Genomic DNA, 20,134 nt, shown 5'->3' with positions numbered 1-20,134 from the left:
GCTTCAAACTGCAAGGTCGGCAGTTCAAAACTACGAGCCGCTCTGCTGGAGAAAGATAAGACTTTTCTAGTCCCATAAGAGTTAGTCTCGGAAACTGCAGGGGAATCCCTGCCCTGTCCTGTAGGGTCGCCATAAGCCCTAGTTGACTCAATGGTAGTGAGTTTGTTGTTTTCCTGCGTTGTTTTCCCTCCTTCTGCTCACATCTGATGGTCTTAGTAGATCTTTGATTTCTGTATTTGATTTGAATACAACATTCTACAAAGCAGGTTCATCATACTGCCCTCTTGTGGTTCGTTTGTGTAGTAGTGTTTGTTTTCAACCTTTTATTCGAAGTGTAGTTTATCTGCAAATAAGTATTATTTTGAATGTGCCGCTAATGTCACCTAAATGTTTAGATACATTCGGAGTGAATATTTCTATTAAGCTATATAGCTCAATGTACCCCCAAAAAAACCTCCAAACCTGCCACTTTTTTATTCTGCTGTCTAGCTCTGAGCCCTTACCTGGCTGGGAAATACTGCATCTCAGTCCCTCTTGTAACTTGTACTGCACCTTCACCGAGACCGCCGCTCCGCCCTGGTCTGCGGAGAGAGCCTCTTTCCGGCCTGGCTCAACATGGAGCTGTATCGTGTGGGAGGTTCCTCACAATTACTTTCCCCGCTGACTGCTCTGTTTACAGAGACATTTAACCCGCGAGAGAAATCTTCAACTTTCACCAGGAAGAAAAAGTGTTTCAGATCACCAGGGAGAAGAAAGCTAATTCACTTACCAGCTTAAATGCTAAAGAATTTTCCAAAAGGAAACCAAAACAGAACAAAATCATCCGCTTCTCAGGAGCTGTAAGTCACTAAATGAAGCAAGCTCAGAGGTGTCTTTTGATGCCAGGGGAGTGGGGCTCAACTGACAGGGACACATGCATTTGGAACTCAGTTGGCTGCTTGGGACAGGGACCTATCCCAAAGCGTTAGAAGCAGGGAACGTCCTTTGTGTCCAGTAGCCCTGTCCACGAAGGGGAGCCCTTGGGTGGCACAGTAAACATACTGAAGGTTGAGGCTGGAGTTGACCCTGAGGGGCCTCAGAAGAAAGCTGTGCCAATCTACTTCTGAAAAACCAGCCAGCGGGCTCCCCGTGGGGCACAGCTCCACTCTGACCGACGTGCGGTTGCCATGAGCCTGCGTCACCTCAACCGCAGCGGTTTTGCCCCGAGATGTCCCGGAGGAGGCCATCATGCTTGGAAAAGTAGAGGGGCAGCAGAAAAAGCGAGGGGCCCTCAGCAAGCCGGACTGGCACAGTGGCCACTCCGACGGGCTCGAGCACAGGGACAATGGTTAGGACGGTGCTGGACCAGGCAGTGCTTGGGTCTGTTGTGCAGAGGGTTGCTATAGGACGAGTCAACTCGATGCCCCTAACAACAACAACAGGAGGGAGGATATGTTCCGCACTGAACTCCGGTTTTCTGTGTAGGAGGGGAGTGGGGGAAGCATATTTGGAACGGAAGAGGACAAAGAGGCTTTCTTTTTCTTTTACAAACACTATCGGGTTATCAGGGGTCTTCTGGCGTTAAATGTATGTCAAAGTTAACACCATCCTCATGCCAAGCTCTAATTGTGTTGCAGATAACGGAGGGCAGACTTTGGCTGGGGGCAATAACTGGCCCCTTCGAGGAAGGAAATGGACGCTGTGGGAAGGTGGCGTCCGAGGCGTGGGCTTTGTGGCCAGCCCCTTGCTGAAGCGGAAGGGCGTGAAGAGTCGGGAGCTCATCCACATTTCTGACTGGCTGCCGACCCTGGTGAGGCTGGCAGGGGGCAGTACCAATGGCACCAAGCCCCTGGATGGCTTCGACGTGTGGAAGACCATCAGGTACCCAAACTCCCCTCTCTCCCCACAGAGGACTGAAACTTTAAGAATGGGTTGACTTGATTGAATCAGAATGAGAAGTTTTGTTATCAAACGGATACTCCTGCTTACATCAGTACCGTAGTATATGTTTGTAAGCTCCACATTTTAGATCATGGGCCTGTGTTTTACACCAGAACAAAACTGTCTCCACCGTCTTCCCTGTGGCCCAGTTGAAGAGTGAGTGACCTTTAACGTGGGGAGGCTATGCTGGGAAGTATGATGGGGTGCTACTAGTTTCCTGCAGGGCAGAAGGGACCCTGCTTTGTGGCCCGCTTGATCAATGGAGGACCAGGCAGTCAAAAAGAGCTGAATCCTGGAGATTTCAATTTATAATCCATGAGGCACCCAATCGCGGCGTTCAACATTCGATACATACTGTAATTTAATTATCTCTAATGAGTGTTAATACGTGGTGGCTTCAAAATATTAGCAGAACAATTATTATCTGTACATCCCATTTGTCCACAAACTTTTTGGATGCCCCTTTGTATAGTGTCTAGCTAAACTAAAGTCACTGCCACCAGGTTGATGACAGCTCAGAGTGACCCTACAGAATAGGTAGAACTGCCCCTGTGGGTTTCTGAGTCTGTTTATGGGCGTAGAAAGCCCTTTCTCCCATGGAGTGACTGGTGGTTTCGAACTGCCGACCCTGTGGATAGCAGCCCAGTGTGTAACCTGTACACTACCAGGGATACTATAAATAGTATAGTATTTATAATATTTTATATATACATTTTGTAATAAACTTCAATTTTAAAAACTAGTAGGGATTGACATAAGGTTATGTTCTACTAAGAAAGTTTGACAGCTTTAGAGCTTCTTGATAAATTAGGAATGGATGGGGGATACATTACTCAACTGTTTATTGGTTTCTCCAACAGGAATATCTGAGTCTAGTAGCTTTATAACCCCACCTCTTTAAATTATTTTGGAATTCAAAGTTCCAGATTTTCCTTGGATAATTTAACAACTTTTTTTTAATGCAGCAAAGTTTAAAGCATTCCTTGCTTTTCCCAGCTTAATTCTGTCCTATTTTTAAATTGTTTTATTTGGAGGAAACAAAGGCTTTGTTTGTTTATTTTTATTATAAACAAAGGCTTTGTTGTTATAAACAAAGGCTCCAGTTGCTTATTTTTCTTCTTGCCTGATAAGTTGATTTTTCATGTTGGACACTGAGGAAGAGATGGGACCTCATCTGGCCTCCTCCCAATTCAGTAGGGAGAAGGGGACTTCATCTCCACCCCAGTCCAAGGCCAATTAGACCCTGCATCCTCCTTCTCTTCTGATCCCAACTGCTCCTTTGCTGGATTCAGTAATTTGTTGCAATGCCCACACAGAAGTCACAGACAACGCTCACAACTATGGGGAGTTGTTTATTAGGGATGTAAACAGTTTACCAAAAATACGGACCCGAAAACATTAAGGATACAGTTATTGGATCCCTGCAGTGCCTCTTAGCCAGCAGCTTAGTCTCTATCTGATCTTCAGCCTCTTGGCCACATGGTTCCCTGGTCTCTGCCTCATTTTGTGGGCCAGGAAGCCCCTTGCTCTGCCTCTCAGTCTTGGCACTGCTTCTCTGCTCTGTCTCATGGTCTGCTACACTCCCACATTAGGCAGGCCCTTGGAACATGCTCTGCCGGTGGCTCATCTTTCTTGGTTGCAGGATTCCTGTTCCTGCTCTGAGATGTCTCACTTGTACCCAGAGAAATGGTCAAACCAAATAATCCCCGAGTTACACTCTTCTGTTCCTTGTTTACCTTCTCCTACCCAGTAACTGGGTGGGAGTTGTGGACTGGGAGTTACAAAGACCACAAGGAAACAATAAGCAACTAATGAATTGCCATTTATTATTTGCCACTTAAAGACCACTTAGCAGCAGTGTCATGGGGAAGTAACAGAAACAAATATCAGTTAATTTAAAAAGATGTACTCATTGCTTGTATATTCATATGGGATTACTAGGTTTTTCTGTGGCCAAACGATCTATTCAGTACATGTGTTCAGCAGTTGCTTTATTTTCTTTTCCTGGGTCTTAGTAATATGGGCACACCATACATAATTAAAAATAAAAAGTAATCACCCAGACTTCACCTACCGTGAACATATTGTCATACATCATAATTTTTATTGTCAGCATTTTTACCACATCTCCTTACCTCATTTACCATGATGTCATTACTTTTTATCATGCTTTCCAAAAAAAAAACTAACAGCAGAGGTGACTTTGCTTTACTGTACTTTGGGTGACAGTTTGCAGAAACAGTTATTTTTTTCTTGTTTTATAAACCCTTGTGTCCAGGGCTGACTTTCAATAAATTGCAGTGAGGGAGTTGCTCTGCTATATATGAAAGAAACATAGGTTTTATTCAACAATTTTATACACATTGTGTTAGTTCGGTGGACTAGAGAAACAAATTCATAGACACACACATATGTGTATAAGAAAGAGCTTTATATAAAAGAGCAATTGTGTGTTAAGAAAACATCCTAGCCCAGTCCAGATCAATCCATAAGTTCGATATTAGTCCATATGTCCGAAACCAGTCTATAAATTCCTCTTTGGACTCATGCAACATATGCAATGACACTGAGAGCAGGAAGACCACAGGCCAGTGGGTGGAAAGTCTTGTGGATCCAGTGGCAGTGGAAGCTTCTCAGTGTTGTTGTGGGTCTCCATGTGGCTTCTCCAGCTCCAGGACTCTGGCTCCATCACTGTCCCTCCATGTGGCTTGTCAACAGGAATGTCTCTCAGAGAGACTGTATTTGACCTCCAGTGAGTTATTTATCTCCGTGGCACCTCCAAAGCTGCGACCTGGTTGACAGGCTAGACTGCGCCTCTCTGCGAGTTGACAGCTTATGTCAAACCTGCCACACACACACATTTATTTCAAGACTGGCTGCAATACCTTCAACATAACAGCATTCTCTCATGGGATGCTCCCTCCCAGGCTTCTTTGTGTCCATTCGTCATTCTTCCCGACCCTTTGTGCCAGCTAGGCTTTGTTTGGGGCCAGGAGCTGTCATTTTGGTCTTGTATGGCTGATGGTCCACCACTTAGTTGTCCGTTTATGGTCCTTGGGTGGCTGGTGTGTTGTTGAGATACTGGAAGCTCTGCCACCAGTATTTTCGAACGGCATCAGGATCACCCGCGGTGAAGAGGCTTCAACGGACCTAGCAGGCTAAGAGACACTAGAAAGGGGAAGGAGGCAGCCCAGGTCGGAAACGGTAGTCACTGTGTCTAGCACTGGAACATTGTCTGATGTCGTGTCAGAAGATGAGCCCCTCCACTTAGAAGACACGCAACAGATGACTGAGGAAGAACCGCCCACTCAAAGTAGAGTTGCCCTTCGTGATGCGGACGGAGCTAAGCTTTGGGGACCTCCATCTGCTGAGACGACAGGTTTCAAAATGAGAAGGAACCGATGCAACCATCCATTAATATTAGTACAAGTCTAGGAAAATGAAGTGGAACACGGAAAGATTGGCATCGTAGGCACCAGTGTGCTGACGTGATTGGTGTTTGCCATTTTGAATCAGAAAATCATATGGTCTGCTGTCCAGGGATGCACGTTTTGAAACCTGCCCTGATGTGCGTCACTGTCAGTGGTACTAGAGTGTCCATAGTCCTACAAGCGGGGCCAGTTACTTTGAAAAGAATGAAAGTTTACACACCAGGCACCAATGCCAAAGATGAAGAAATCAAAAATGTTTGCCAACTTCTGCTACCTGAAATTGATCAAACATGTAATCATGACCTATTACTACTAACTGGACTGTGAAAGTTGGAAACAAAGCAAAAAGATAAACCACTGGAAGATAGGTATAGCCTTAGTGATAGAAACTGCTGGAGATCACATGATGGAATATTTCTACGTCATTGACTTATTCTTTGCAGATATCATTTTTCCCAGTAAATGGCAGCAATACACATGGAGCTCACCAGCTGGAATACAGGAATGAAATTAACTACACTTGGAAAGAATGATGGGCAAGCATACTACCCCCTTAATAAGGCCAAAGACAAACTATGAACTAGAGCATGAGTTACTCATATGCAAGTTCAAGTTGAAGATGGAGATAATTTAAACAAGTCCACAAGAGCCAAAATGTGAAGTTGAGTGTATTCCCTCTGAACTTATCATGTCAAGAATAAATTTGACACATTTCATACTAATATCCAAAGACCAGATGAGTTAGGGGATGGCCTCAAAAGCCAAACAGAAAAGAAAGACTAAACGAATCTCAGAAGAGACTCAGAAGCTTGCTCGTAAACACAGACTGCGTAGACTGAATGAAAGAAAGGAGGAAGTAGAAGAATAGAACAGAAGATTTCAAAGGTGGCTGAAAAAGAGAAAGTAAAGTATAATAAAATGTGCAAAGACTTGAAGTTGAAAACCCAAAAAGGAAGAGCACAACTTGGCAGTTCTCGAGCTCCAAGACCTATCTTAATGTCTCCTTGCTTTCTTAGGACATGCACTAATCTGGTAGGCCGGGGTCGGCCTGTGTGAATAGTATCGCCAGTTTGGCCCTATCACCAACCCCCAATGTTCATAGTATGTAAATAGTGTCCAGACACAAGTTTAATTTGTACAAGTCAACAATTCATGTATTGCATTCTGAAAAGCCAGCCTATCCTTATATAATTTCCTTTTATCAAGCGTGTTTTCCCTTCTATACCATTGGCTAAATTAATGGCATTATCAATCGTATCGCCTTTTATGCCAGGGGGATGATTTATAATATTCTCTATCATAAAATGATAATGATATTTTTTCCTTTTGAAGGAAGAAGCAATCTACTTTTATTTTATTTTTTAAAGATCATTTTATCAGGGGCTCTTACAGCTCCTATAACAATCCATATACATCAGTTATATCAAGCATATTTGTATTATTATTTTCTGAACATTTACATTCTATTTGATCCATAAACATACATAAACCCGAGGTATATGAATGGATCTTGGGCTCACACTTAATTCTAGCCCCAATCAAAGAACAACTGATTCTTAAGACGTAGCCCATCTTGATACTCATCCGCATGAAGAGACACGAAAGATACGGTGCTATCACAAAGTGTGGTGAAACCAGGTAGTGCCAGGCTATCAGAAAGATAGCCTCCGGGGCCATAAAGGCTTTGCTTCAAATAACAAGAGGAAGCAACTAAGTTCAAATAGGAGAAGCACACCAACCTGTGTGATCCAGAGTGTAAGTAATAAAATCCAATTCAAAAGGAAGGAATGGTATCAGAGCTTAACTTATGAACTCCTGGTTTACAGAAGACCGTGGATGAAGCCTCCAGGGAACCCCTCTGACCACAGTTCAGGATGTGAATCTCCTTGCTATCAGACAGAGACCATTGTAAAATCGATTATGGCAGATATAATTAGGTTAAATGTAACATCTTATCATTTGGTCTCCCCTTTGACCAATTTTAATGTTGTTCCATTTGTTAATATTTTCTGCTCTCTTTTTGACCGACTCAGAAGTCCTGGTGATAGTGATTATGCACTGGGATTCAATCCGAGAGGTTAGCAGTTTGAAACCACCAAGCAGCCCCGAGGAGCAGTTCCACCCTGTCCTGCAGGGCTGCTATGAGTCAGCATCTACTCAATGGCAGGGAGAGGTTTGATTCAGGTTTTTCTCTGTTTTTTTTAGTCATTGTTGTTGTTATTTTGTATGTTTGCTTCCTATTTGTGTTTTGTATGATTTTCTGAACATGAAACCCAGGATAGGTACATCTACAGAGTCAGTAAATGAATTATTAAATATCTAAGGGCACGCATGGTATGGGAGTCTGGGGGCGGGATGGGAAGCTAAAAACAATGAGTATAGAATAAAATATTCGGGGTAATGATTATACAACTCTTCTTACTGTGATGGAATGATAAAAGTATATGTCAATTTGAATATTTAAAGCAGGGCTCCTCAAACTTTTTAAACAGGGGGTCAGTTGACTGTCCCTCAGACCTGTTGGAGGGCCGGACTATAGTTTTTTAAAAAAACTATGAACAAATTCCTATGCACACTGCACATATCTTATTTTGAAGTAAAAAACCAAATGGGGCAAAAATACCTGGCAGACCGGATAAATGTCCTCAGCAGGTCACATGTGGCCTGTGGGCCTTAGTTTGAGGACGCCTGATTTAAAGTACATGCCAGTGCAGCTGTTAAAAAAAAAAAAATCGAAGCCCAGATGGAAGAAGTACACCAGCCTATGTGATCATGAGGTATCGACAGGAGAAAGGTATCAAGTATCAAAAGATCCAAAACAAACAATTATATCGATGTGACTGAGAGGGGTTAGAGTGGAGACCTATACTCCATCTGTAGATAATTGGACATCCCCCAACAGAAGGGTTACAAGGAAGGGACAATTCCACCAGGGTTCAGTATAGCACCAACAAAACACACATCATTCCTCCAGTTCCTGAATGCTTCCTCGCCCCCTCACCCACCCACTACCATGACCTAGTTCCGTCTTATAAATCCAGCTAGACTGGAGAACACACATTGGTACAGATAAGAGATTTCGACACATGGAATTCAAGACAGATAAAACCCTCAAAAATAGTAGTGAGAGTAATGATATCATGAGGGTGGGGTGGCATGGGAGGCGGAGAAAGGGGGAACCCATCACAAGGTTGGATATATAGCCTACACCCCAAGGGATGAATAACAGAAATGTAGGTGAAGGGAGACAATGGATAATGTAAGACATGAAATAACAATAGTATATAATTGATCAAAGATTCACGAGGATGGGAAGGTGGGGGAGGGAGGGGGGAAACAAGGAGCTGAGATCATGGGCTCAAATAGAAGAAAATGTATTGGAAATGTTGATGGCAACATATGTACAAGTGTGTTTAATACAATTGAATGATAGATTGTCATAATAAGAGCCCCTAATAAAATGATTAATAAATAAAAATCAAGTCTGGAATTGCAACATTGAAGGATTCTATGGGTGAAATATTGAACAGTGCAGGAAGCATTGAAAACAAATGGAATACATACATAGTCATGGTACCAAAAAGACATGGTCAGTGTCCCACCATTTCAATCGGTGACATATGACTAAGGACCAATGGAATTGAAGGAAGAAATCCAAGCTGCACCGAGGGAGGGCATTGGTGAAAAACAATGCTCTAGGTAGTGATGTAATATCAATTTATTTTAACTGTTTACAACAACTGCACTAAAGATAAAATATTTAGGAGTAAATCTTACCAACAAAACAAAAGAAATAAAAATAAAACTATAGAGAACTCTTACAAGATACTAAAAGAAACCTACACAAATGGAGCAAACTATCATGTCCTTGGATAGGCCGAGTAAACCTTGTGAAATGTCATTACCAAAAATACTTTACACATTCTTTAAAAATATTTAATAAACAACTCTATTGGTTTTTAATCCAAATATCATACAACTCAATAGTTCAATAATATCAAGATGACATCAATTGATATGTTTCAAGAAACATGTGATATTGGAGTTGCTTACTCGTCTATGCTGATAAACCTGGGAGGCAGGTCCAGGGCAAACTGACTGTAAGAGATCTATATTTGAGTCTGTCACTCAGGTGAAATTATCACCAAAAATGCAGAAATTATCAAACAATGTAGTTGATACTACATGCAAGTAAACTTTTGCTAAAGATATTTGAAAAATTGTTGCAGTAGGATTTCAAAAGGGAACTTGCCAGAAATTCAGGCTGGATTCAGACAAGGATGTGAGTAAATGCTGAAGTCAGACGTCTATTGACTGACAGCAGAGAAGACCAATTAAAAATGTTCACTTGTGGTTCACTTGCTATTCAAAGGCGTTCGAGTGTGTGGACCATAACAAACTCTAAATGAAGGGGGAAGTGCAGAGTGGAGACCCAAGGCCCAAGTGTCGGTCAATGGAGATCCCCTCATAGAGGGGTTTAGGAGAGGAGATGGGTTAATTAGGGTGTGAGGTAGTATCGATGAAGAACACAGCTTTCCCCCAGATCCTGGATGCTTCCTCCCCCCAACTACCATGATCCGAATTCTACCTTGCAGGGCTGGATAGGACAGACGTTGTACACTGGTACATATGAGGGTTGGAGGTACAGGGAATCCAAGGTGGATGATACCTTCAGGACCAAGGGTGTGAGGGACGATGCTGGGAGAGTGGAGGGTGAGTGGGTTGGAAAGGGGGAACTGATTACAAGGATCCACATGTGACCTCCTCCCTGGGAGATGGACAGCAGAGAAGGGGGGAAGGGAGACTCCGGATAGGGCAAGATATGACAAAATAACGATGTATAAATTACCAAGGACACATGAGGGAGGGGGGAGTGGGGAGGGAGGGGAAAAAAAAAGAGGACCTGATGCAAGGGGCTTAAGTGGAGAGCAAATGCCTTGAGAATGATTGGGGCAGGGAATGTATGGATGTGCTTTATACAATTGATGTATGTATATGTATATGTATGGATTGTGGTAAGAGTTGTATGAGTCCCTAATAAAATGTAAAAGAAGAAAAGAGAAAAAAATGATTAGGGCAAAGACTGTACAGATGTGCTTTATAGAATTGATGTATGTATATGTATGAACTGTGAAAAGAATTGTATGAGCCCCAATAAATTGTTAAAATAAAAATAAATAAATAAATAAATAAATAAAAATAAAATTAAAAAAAGAACGAGCAAACCAAAATACCAACCTTTGCTCATGCATCACCTGTAGGTAGACCAGGCGGTAGTCATCCAAACAGAGTGAAGAGCTGCGGACAGCATGGTTCAGTCTTAGGTAAGTTGTGTGTCAGGGTTATATTCTCTCACCATATGTTGAACCCTTTCAGCCTGTATGTTGAATAAATGATTCAAGAAGCTGGGCTACATGAAGAACAGGGCAGCATCAGGAGTGGAGGAAGGCTTATTGCAACCTGTGATATGCAGATGACACCACCTTGCTTGTCAAGAGCAAAGAGCACTTAACAGCCTTTACTGTTGAAGATGAAAGACAGCAGACTTCAGCACAGATTGCAGCTTAAGATAAAGAAAACCCAAATCCTCACAATGGTAAAACTTGCCAAGGGTTTTATTTTACTTGAGTCCCCCATCGTTGCTCAGGGAAGCATCAGTCTAGAAAGCAAAGGAGGTGTTGCACTAGGCAACTTGGCTGCTAAATCAATTTTAAAGTATTAACAAGCAAAGGTGTCACTTTGAGGACTGAGGTATGTTTCACTGAAACCGTAATATTTTAAATCACCTCATTTGCATGTAAAGCTGGGCAATGAATAAGGAAGACTGGCGAAGAAGTGGTACACTTGAATTATGGCGTGTTGAAGAAAATTGAAAATACCATGAACTTGTAGAAGAACAAGCAAACATGTCTTGGAAGAAGTATGGCCACAATATCCCCGAGAAGCCAGCATGGCAGCCTTTGTTTGTTTCATGTATTTGGACAAGCTATCCCGAGGGTCCAGCCCTGAAGAAGGCCATTACGCATGGCCAAGTGGCGATCAGGTGAATGAGAAAGACCTTCCAGGAGATGGATTGATACAGAGGCGGCAACAATGGGCTCAAGCAATTGTGAGGATGACCCAGGATTGGGCGGCGTTTCATTCTGTTGTACATCAGGATCGTCATGAGCTAGAACCAATTTGATTACACCTAACAGCCATATCAACTGTTCTAAGGAATACTAATCATGAGCTTCCAGACAGTTTATTCTCAACTTTCAATGTGAAGGCTGCTGAAGTTTCCCATAAAGAACCAGGAGAAAGTTTTTAGTGGTTTTGATATGGCAATATCTGTTCCATGTTTTAATCCTGTCAGTTTTTATTTCTGCTTCGTTTTGGTCTATGGACTGCCACAGCAAACACAACTTTGTTTTGTTTTGGTGACAACACTGACTTTTGAAAACACTCAACAGCAAATGGAATTAAAGCTCCCTCGTTTGTGTGCCAGATGGAGGTAGACTAGACTTGCATTGGGAAACAGTTGGATTCATTTTGAATACTTTTCTTTGTCTTCATTCAATGCAGCTGCTTATTATCTTTGGCAAAGTCTAAACCACTGACGTATGAGAAACCCTTGTTCCAATCTTAAAATTATCTTGCTCAGAAGTAACCTTGGAGAGTCCGGCACAAGCTTGCTTCTGCCTGCAGAGAAATTGGGGAAAATGTGGTCACCTTTAATTCTAGATTGTAGGATGTTTTTTTTCAGTGTCAGACCATTCTCCTAAGATCAGTCTGAAACCAAACTAAAGCCAAATTCACTGCCATCAAGTTGATCTGACTCATAGTGACTCTCTAGGTCTTAGAGTCTAGACCAAAGTAGAATGGCCCCTGTGCTTGCTGAGACTGGAAGTCTTTACAAGAGTAGAAAGCCTCTTCTTTCTCCTGTGGAGTAACGGGTGGCTTTGAACTGCTGACCTTGCCATTAGTAGCCCAACATGTAGCCCATTACGCCCGCAGGGCTCCTCTTTTGAATCAGGAGCTCTTTATTTTTCATCAGAACAAATGATGTTGGCTGTAGTGATTTCGCCAACATGTATGGCCAAAAATATTGTCCGAGTATGCTAAGCATGAGAAAGTAGGATTTCCTTTATTTAAATTTTTTATTATTTGTCTCTTAAATAGAATTTCTGTCCAAAGTTTAACCAAGCATTGCAATACTTGTTCTCAGAGAGTCCAGAAAATTTCTGCTTAGTAAGGGAAGGGCTGCTTCCATTCTTCTCCCATTTCTCAGCCTAGCGTGTCTGAGAACATGAGTTAGTACCTGGCTCTCCTGAAAGTAATGATGCTCCCCACATCGGGCAGGCCTCCTTTCGGTATCTGTGGTGGCACAGTTGGTAACCTTGCCTGCTGACGGAGAATCGACGAGCCACATTGACAGTTTTTTCCAAAGGACAAAACCAAATATGCAGCTAAATGTCACTTGATCTGTTCCCTGAGTCTAGGAACTTTCCCCAGTTATATCGTTCCTTGGTTGATGTCGCCCGTCCACTATTTTCAAAATGATGGTCATTTTTGAAAGTTTCAACACAGGCTCGGGAGATAGGAGTGCCAGACATGGGTGACAACAGGATTGGCTAAGCACGAGCATTGGCGCTTTTTCCACTTTGAGGAGGCCGCTCTTTTGCAGAGCCTTCCAACCCGAAGGCTACATTTCTAGCCTCAGGGAACGTGCTGTGCGATTCACAAGGGTTTGGGCAGCTAATCCTTCAGAAGGTTCTTCGTTCTTCCCAGTGCGTCTTGGTCTGGAAGCTGCATGGTATTGGAAATACAGGTTGGCCTGGCTTCCAGCATCAGCACATGTAAAGCACCACAGTATGACAAACCGACAGATGAGTGCTGGAAGCTCATGGAAGTGGCAGTCAAATGATGCATTGCATTTGGCAAATGTAAATAAGACCTCTTTTAAAGATCAAAGATGTCACTCGGAGGGCTAAGGTGCACCTCACGCAAGCCAGGGTATTGTCCATCACCTCACATGCATGTGAAATATGAGCCATGTATAAGGAAGACCAAAGAAGGATCGATGCCATTGAAGTATGGTGCTGCCCCAGAATGTCAGCGATACTGTGGACTGCTAGAAGCACAAATGAGTCCACCTTAGAAGAAGTACAGCCAGACTGCTCCTTAGGAGTGATGATGCTGAAAGTCGGTCAGGAGGGGCCAGTCCTGGGACAAGCATGTCGTGCTTGGTAAAGTAGAGGACCTGTGAAGAGGAAGAAGACCCACAACAAGGTGGACAGACACAGTGGCTGCAGCAATGGCTCCGCCAGAACCATTGTGAGGATGGTGCAGGACCGGGCAGTGTTTGTTCTGTGGCACGTAGATTAGAGGGTTGTATGTTCTGTTGTATGTAGGTTAGAAGGTTGTATGTTCTGTTGTATGTAGGTTAGAGGGTTGTGTGTTATGTTGCATGTAGGTTAGAAGGTTGTATGTTATGTTGCATGTAGGTTAGAAGGTTATATGTTCTGTTTCATGTAGGTTAGAGGGTTGTATGCTCTGTTGCATGTGGGTTAGAAGGTTGTATGCTCTGTTTCATGTAGGTTAGAGGGTTGTATGTTCTGTTGTGTGTAGGTTAGAGGGTTGTATGGTCTGTTGTTTGTAGGTTAGAAGGTTGTGTGTTCTTTGTATGTAGGGTCACTGTGAGTTAGAAGCAGCCCTGGGTCATTTCACAGCAACAACAGATTCCGTTTCATGGTGTAAGAGAAAAATAAATAACTTCCCCTCAACTTTCAAAGTTACTCTAAAGACTAATGAAGCATAATAGTACATCAGCCAAAGATTTACTTTAAGAGATTAATGCAATTGTGCCCCAGCTTGGTCAGAGTCAAAACTGCTGGCTCCTGAGGTTATCGGGGGCTGGCAAGTGTACAAGTGGTAGGCGAGGAGACATGCTGGAGACATCTGCAGACGTGTCCCCAAACGCTGTAGGTCACATGCAGAGTGGAGAAAGAAAGCAATTCTTATGCACATGAGTGTCTATGAATTTGTTTCTCTAGTCATCCCAGACGAACACAATATCCAAATTTTCTGCTTTGCCTCATGTTATTGATTTTGAGTTAAATTTCAGTCAGAGAATACACCTTATTACTAAAATAGCCTTTCAAAAGTTGACTTATTTTAAAGCTCAGTATATAGGCTTACTTTGTGTCTAATCAATATATGCTTGAAAAGAACATGTGTTCTGTCATTATAAGGTGTGAAGACTTTATGGTTGTGATACAACCTGGTCATGTTTATGTTCCAGTAGATGAGTGAAGCCATGTGGGTGTGTTGCTCTGATTGTTGTTTTTATACTTAGCCGTGTCATATTGTTCATCTTATTTTTCACATTTTGCTTCTTTGAATCTTTAGGAAACAGTAATGTGTTTCCTAGTGCTCAGCATTATGCACGTCTTTTAGAATTCCATTAGCTCCTTTTATGAACTTGAGTTCAACTTGCTACGCCAGCTCTACATGTCATTTTGGCTTCCACTTATTACCTATACGGAGTCAATTGATTTACGCAATGCCTTTCCTTTCTCTGTCTTATCACCTTTTTTAGTTATATTATTTCTACTTTGTCAGAGTACATAGTTTTTAATACCTCTCTTCTCCTCTTATCCACATTTTCTTTTAGCTTTAGATATGCGGTGATATACTCAATTTAACCACCTGTCTTTACCAAGTTTTCTCCAATTACCTCTTAATTGGAAAAGCTCATTCTTGACGAGATTTAAGAGGAGTCTAATTCTTGCATTCCCATCGTGCAGTAAGCCTGACTGTTCTAAAATCCTTGCCTCATGTTTCATTTCCTTGAGTTTTGAAAATATTACTCTATTTTTTCTTGTATAATTAATAAAATCTAATACAACCAGTTTTTATTTTCTTTACACCTAACTTGATCCTTTTATGCAACATCTCAGAAGATCTTTATTATTATTGTTGTTAAAGTTTAATAATTCTAGTAGACATCGCAAGGTGATCATGCTGTGTCAATATTTGTAGATTCATGCTGGATTTTTTCAATCTGAAAATTCAGGTTTTCCTATATTTCAGAAAAGTTATCTTGAATTACAGTTTTAAATATTAGATAAGTGCCATTTTTCTTTTTTTTCAGAGAGTTCAATTATATATTGACTTTCATACTTTATATTACATTTAAATTTTTTATTCATTTCCCTTTCTCTTTTTATTTTTATTCTCTAACAATGACATATGCATTCTTTAGTCACATATAATGTACCTTTGCTTTTGAGATTATTTTTCTTTTAGTTCCATGTCTGTTTGCTGACCCACATGTATGTTTTCTGATCAAGTCTGATGAGGTGCCAAGCCCTGTCCCCCAAGCCAGAAGTCTATTTTCAGGATTCCTCAGGGACTTGATTACTTTGCTCCCCTGGCTGCCCTGTTGCACTCCCTTTGCATTTCACCTGCTGTGCACGGGGCAGACCAGGAACACTTTCCGCACAGTGTCTCCGGTGCTGTCCCCCATAGTGCTATGGGTCAGTGAGAGGATGCTGTGTCTTGTAGTGGGACCAGCCCGATGGTCCTCTCTGTGAATTGGCTGCTGCCAGCAGGAATGTTGTCCCTGGGGATTGGTGGGCCATGATGAGGTTCTCTCTTTCTCTCCCTCTCCCTCCCTCTCTCCCTCTCTCTCTTTCTCTCCCTCTTAGTTCCCTCCCCTGTGGTCTGGACAGACCCACCTCTCTCCCCATGAGATTTTGTTTTGGGTTAAGTGTCTTAGTTATTTAATGCTGCTTTAACAGAAATGCCGCACAGCAATGGCTTTAGTAAGTTAAACAGATCAGTGTAGAAAGCCCAAAGCCCAAATTCAGAGCTCCAACTCTAGGAGAAGACCTCCTTTGTCTGGGGGAAGATCCTTTTTCCCTTTAAAGTCAGTGGGCTTGATGTGCCTTAGAAATCTCCATGTGTCTTGGCATCAATCTTCCCCAAGGGAGGAGGTTCTCAATGTAGGGACCCTGAGTCCAAAAGATGTGCTCTGCTCCCGTCTCTTTCTTGGTCGTAGTAGGGTCCTCTTTCCCTGTTCACTTCTCGGTTTTCTGCTTGTAAGTTAAAAAAGTGATGCAGGCCACAGTCCAGGAAAAGTCCCCTTCATCAGATCAGGCCTGTGACCTGAGTAAGGCTGTTACAGACCACCTCACCCCCCTTACGACGGACTGGCTGATCACTTCAGACCACATCATGATGGAGGAATCCATCATTTCCTAGCTGCTAAAGTACATCAACACGTAGTTGCTAAACCACTGAGACTCATGGCCCAGTCGGGTTGACACATATTGGAGGGAGACAACATTCAGTCCATGTATTACGTTTCTTTCTCAAGTCCAGCAAGCTCTTCTTTCACAGCTTTCTCTTTGCTCCTTTCTATTCTGAGATTTTAAATTTCTGACACATGCTGTTTTTCATATTGGCAATTACTGATTTAATTATGCTTAATTCATGTTGAAATATTGTGTAACCATTTTCCTTTGCTTTGTGACTCTTTTCTTTTTTTGGTAACAGGGTAATGTTCTCATTTGCTAAAAATTTTGGGCATTGGAGAGGAAAATCTAGCTAGCTAGACAGTTAATTAGAGATCATTGCCATACTTTTGCATAGTGCATCCCCTGATGCCTGTAGCTAGAGGTAGAAAGGGAGAGCTCGTCTTTTTTTCTACACTCTTTAGGATCAAATATGGACCTTTTTGGTAGAGTCCAAGAATATGTTCTTAATCTCTTCAGCACTGAGGTTAGCAAAAAACCCCTTGGGACTTTGGCATCTGGCCTTCTCTCTAGTTTCCAACACTGTTGCCAGGTCTCTTCTTTTTGTAATTCTCCATGCGTATTAGAACGGAAATTGGAAGAAAGTCACATGAGGCCAGTGCTAACTCACAAGTCCCACCAATTAGGTTTCGGTAACGGATAGCAAAAGATCATATGAAGGGTGTGAGTCAGTTATTTCTAAAATATTATTGATTCCTTCTTGAATAGCCTATTTTTAAAATTTAGAAAGCCTTCTTAATAAAAAATGTGCATGAAGAAAAATCTCTTTCCATATATAACTCAATATGAAATTAATTCAATGCACACATTTCCTTACCAAATTTAGTTAAAATTGTATAATTTCCATGCCTAAACTTTTTATTCATGGTAATGTTTGCATGTTAAAATAGCTTTTCAAGGAATATGGGATTTATGCAAACTCAATATCACCAACACTCACATAACAAAGAAATTATGTCCTGCAAGAATTCTACCAGCATAGATGGCTTTCAAATGTGCACTCTATGGTTAGATCTGGTTCAAATCCTGCCTCCTCCTCTTACTATTTATATGATCTTGGGCAAGTTACTTAATGTCTGTAAGCCTTAATTTCCTATTGTGTAACATGTAGCGTTAATAATGTCTACCCTGGATCCCTTTCCCCTGGCCGGCAGCATGGAGGCGCACGGTGCCTGGAGTTTCTGTGAACGAAGTGAACCAGCAGGAGTTCGTCAGAACTCTGGTAGCCTTCCTCAAAAATTCCGGGAGGCTGAAAGTCCCTGAATGGGTAGACACAGTCAAGTTGGACAAACATAAAGGGCTTGCTCCCTATGAGGAGAACGGGTTCTACCTGCGAGCTGCCTCCACAGCACGGCACCTGTACCTTCGGGTGGCCCTGGGGTTGGCTCCATGACCAAGATCTATGGGAGGGGGGGGGGGGGACGAAGGTGGCAGAGGAATGGTGTCATGCCCAGCCACTGCAGCCAGGACTCCAGGAGCATGGTTCGCTGGGTCCTTCAAGCCCAGGAGGGGCTCAAGATGGTGAGGAGGACCAAGATGGTGACCGTAAACTGACCCCTCAGGGACAGAGAGATCTGGACAGAATCGCCGGATTCTGGCAGCTACCAACAAGAGGCATTAGAACAAATGATTCTGGGTTAGTAAATTGCCTCGTTCATAAAGAAAAAAAATCGGGTCTATCCCATAGGCTTTATGAAGGATTTAATAGAAGAATGTATATAAAACACTTGTCATAGAACCTAGAACTTTGTAACATCTTATGAGCTAGATATCAAAATTATTTTAGTCACTCACTAATTTTTATTTGTTTTCAAAACTTTTTCTCAGAAAATATTGTCATGGCTGTTTCTGTTCCCCAAAGTTTGATACAGCATCCTGGGGTGTGTCTTTTTATGACAGATGGTCAGCAGCTAGTGGTAAAAGAAGTATGGATGTACTAGCATTTCATTTATTTATGGAAAATGTTTTACTGCCCCACCCTTCAACTAGCTGGAAAATGAAAGTCAAAAAACTGGAACCTCTATTTATAAATGGACAGTGCTGTGATCTCAATGTCTGAAACTGTAGACTTTTCACAAATATTTATAGCATATTGGAAACTAGTCACCGATCAGTGTCTTTGCCTTTTTCAAAATGATGAATTTAGAAAGTAAAATTTGACATAACTTAAAAATGAAAACTGAAACGCTACCATAGACAATTAACTACTGTATATAAATCTTTAAGAGAATGGAGAATGATGATAACTCTTTTGATAATAGAGATATTTGTAATTAATGGAAATTTGTTAATACAGGATAAGCTAAATGAATGGAAACTTAACACGTTGGAGGAGTCTCTGAGGTCATGTCCACATTAAACTACAGAAACACTTTAGCCCGTGGCTACAAGTAGGGATTCAGTTAGTCTCCTTTAGTTTCGAACCTAGTTCCACACTTGCTCTTCCCTCTTTTCTTTATTTTTATTTTTTAGATCATTTTATTGGGTGGGGGCTCCTATAACTCTTGTTACAATCCACACATCAATTGTCTCTGAAATATCTGTCCATATATTCCATCGTTCTTTGCTAGACATTTATTTTCCATTGAGTCCTTGGGATCAGCTCTTCTTCCCCCCTACCCCTCATGGCCCTGTGATAGATTATAGATTGTTATTATTTTTGATAGATTATTAGATTGTTATATATATCTCACACTGATCGCTGTCTCCCTTCCCCTCTGGTTTCTGTTGTTCTTCCCCCCTGGATGGGGGTGTGTGGTTATGTGCCATTCATTGCAATTGGTAGCCCCTCTCTTCCCACCTCTCCCCACTTTCCCTCTACCCTTTCGGTATCGCTATTACCATTCATGTTCCTGGGTTCCATGTGTTGTGAGTTTTTTCTCTTGCCTATACCTATGTACATGCTCCCGTCTAGTCCACAGTAGGGAGCAGCACTGGGGTCCTGAAAGTGGGAGGTGAGGAGGCCTCAAGGGATCGGAGGTATATTGCATGATCCATTGGTGCTCTACTGCACCCTGATTGACTCATCCTCTCCCTGCGACCCCTCTGTGGGGAGATGTTCCATTGTCCACAGATGAGCTTTGGCTCTCCACTCCAACCCCCTTCATTCTAACCAATGTGTTTTTGTTTGTTATGAATTTTCTGATGCGCATCGCCCAGTCCTGATAACACCTCCTGATCGCACCAGCTGATATACATCTTCCATGTGGGCTTGTTGCTTCACTGTTGAATGGCCACTTGTATAACTTCAATTTTTAAGACCCCAGACACTGTATCTTTTAATAGCCAGGCACCATCCGCTGTCTTCACCACATCTGCTTATGTAACCATTTTGTCTTCAGCGATCTTTGGGGGGTGAGGTGGAGTGAGCATCACAAAATGCCAATTTCTTAGAACAAAGTGTTCTTATATTGAGGGAAGGTATGAGCTGAAGCCTAAGGCCCATCTGCAGCCTCTGTGTATTGCCTCATAAATATATGTACA

At 42.1% G+C, this 20,134-nt stretch overlaps 1 protein-coding gene and 1 pseudogene across 1 annotated transcript in view; both read left to right on the top strand.

The window, feature by feature from the left end:
* The window catches only part of ARSB (arylsulfatase B), a 225,540-nt gene that overhangs the window by 109,159 nt on the left and 96,247 nt on the right, over positions 1-20,134 (top strand). Inside the window, exon 5 of the mRNA XM_075541208.1 lies at positions 1,617-1,860. Coding sequence (XP_075397323.1) covers positions 1,617-1,860 — 244 coding nt within the window. The remainder of the gene's footprint in view (positions 1-1,616; positions 1,861-20,134) is intronic.
* LOC142438799 (small ribosomal subunit protein eS19 pseudogene) lies at positions 12,422-18,272 on the top strand (annotated as a pseudogene).

This window comes from Tenrec ecaudatus, chromosome 2 (assembly GCF_050624435.1).
Source record: "Tenrec ecaudatus isolate mTenEca1 chromosome 2, mTenEca1.hap1, whole genome shotgun sequence".
NCBI lineage: Eukaryota > Metazoa > Chordata > Mammalia > Afrosoricida > Tenrecidae > Tenrec > Tenrec ecaudatus.
Note: the sequence above shows the minus strand (reverse complement) of the source record. Positions and strands in the feature narration are given on the sequence as shown.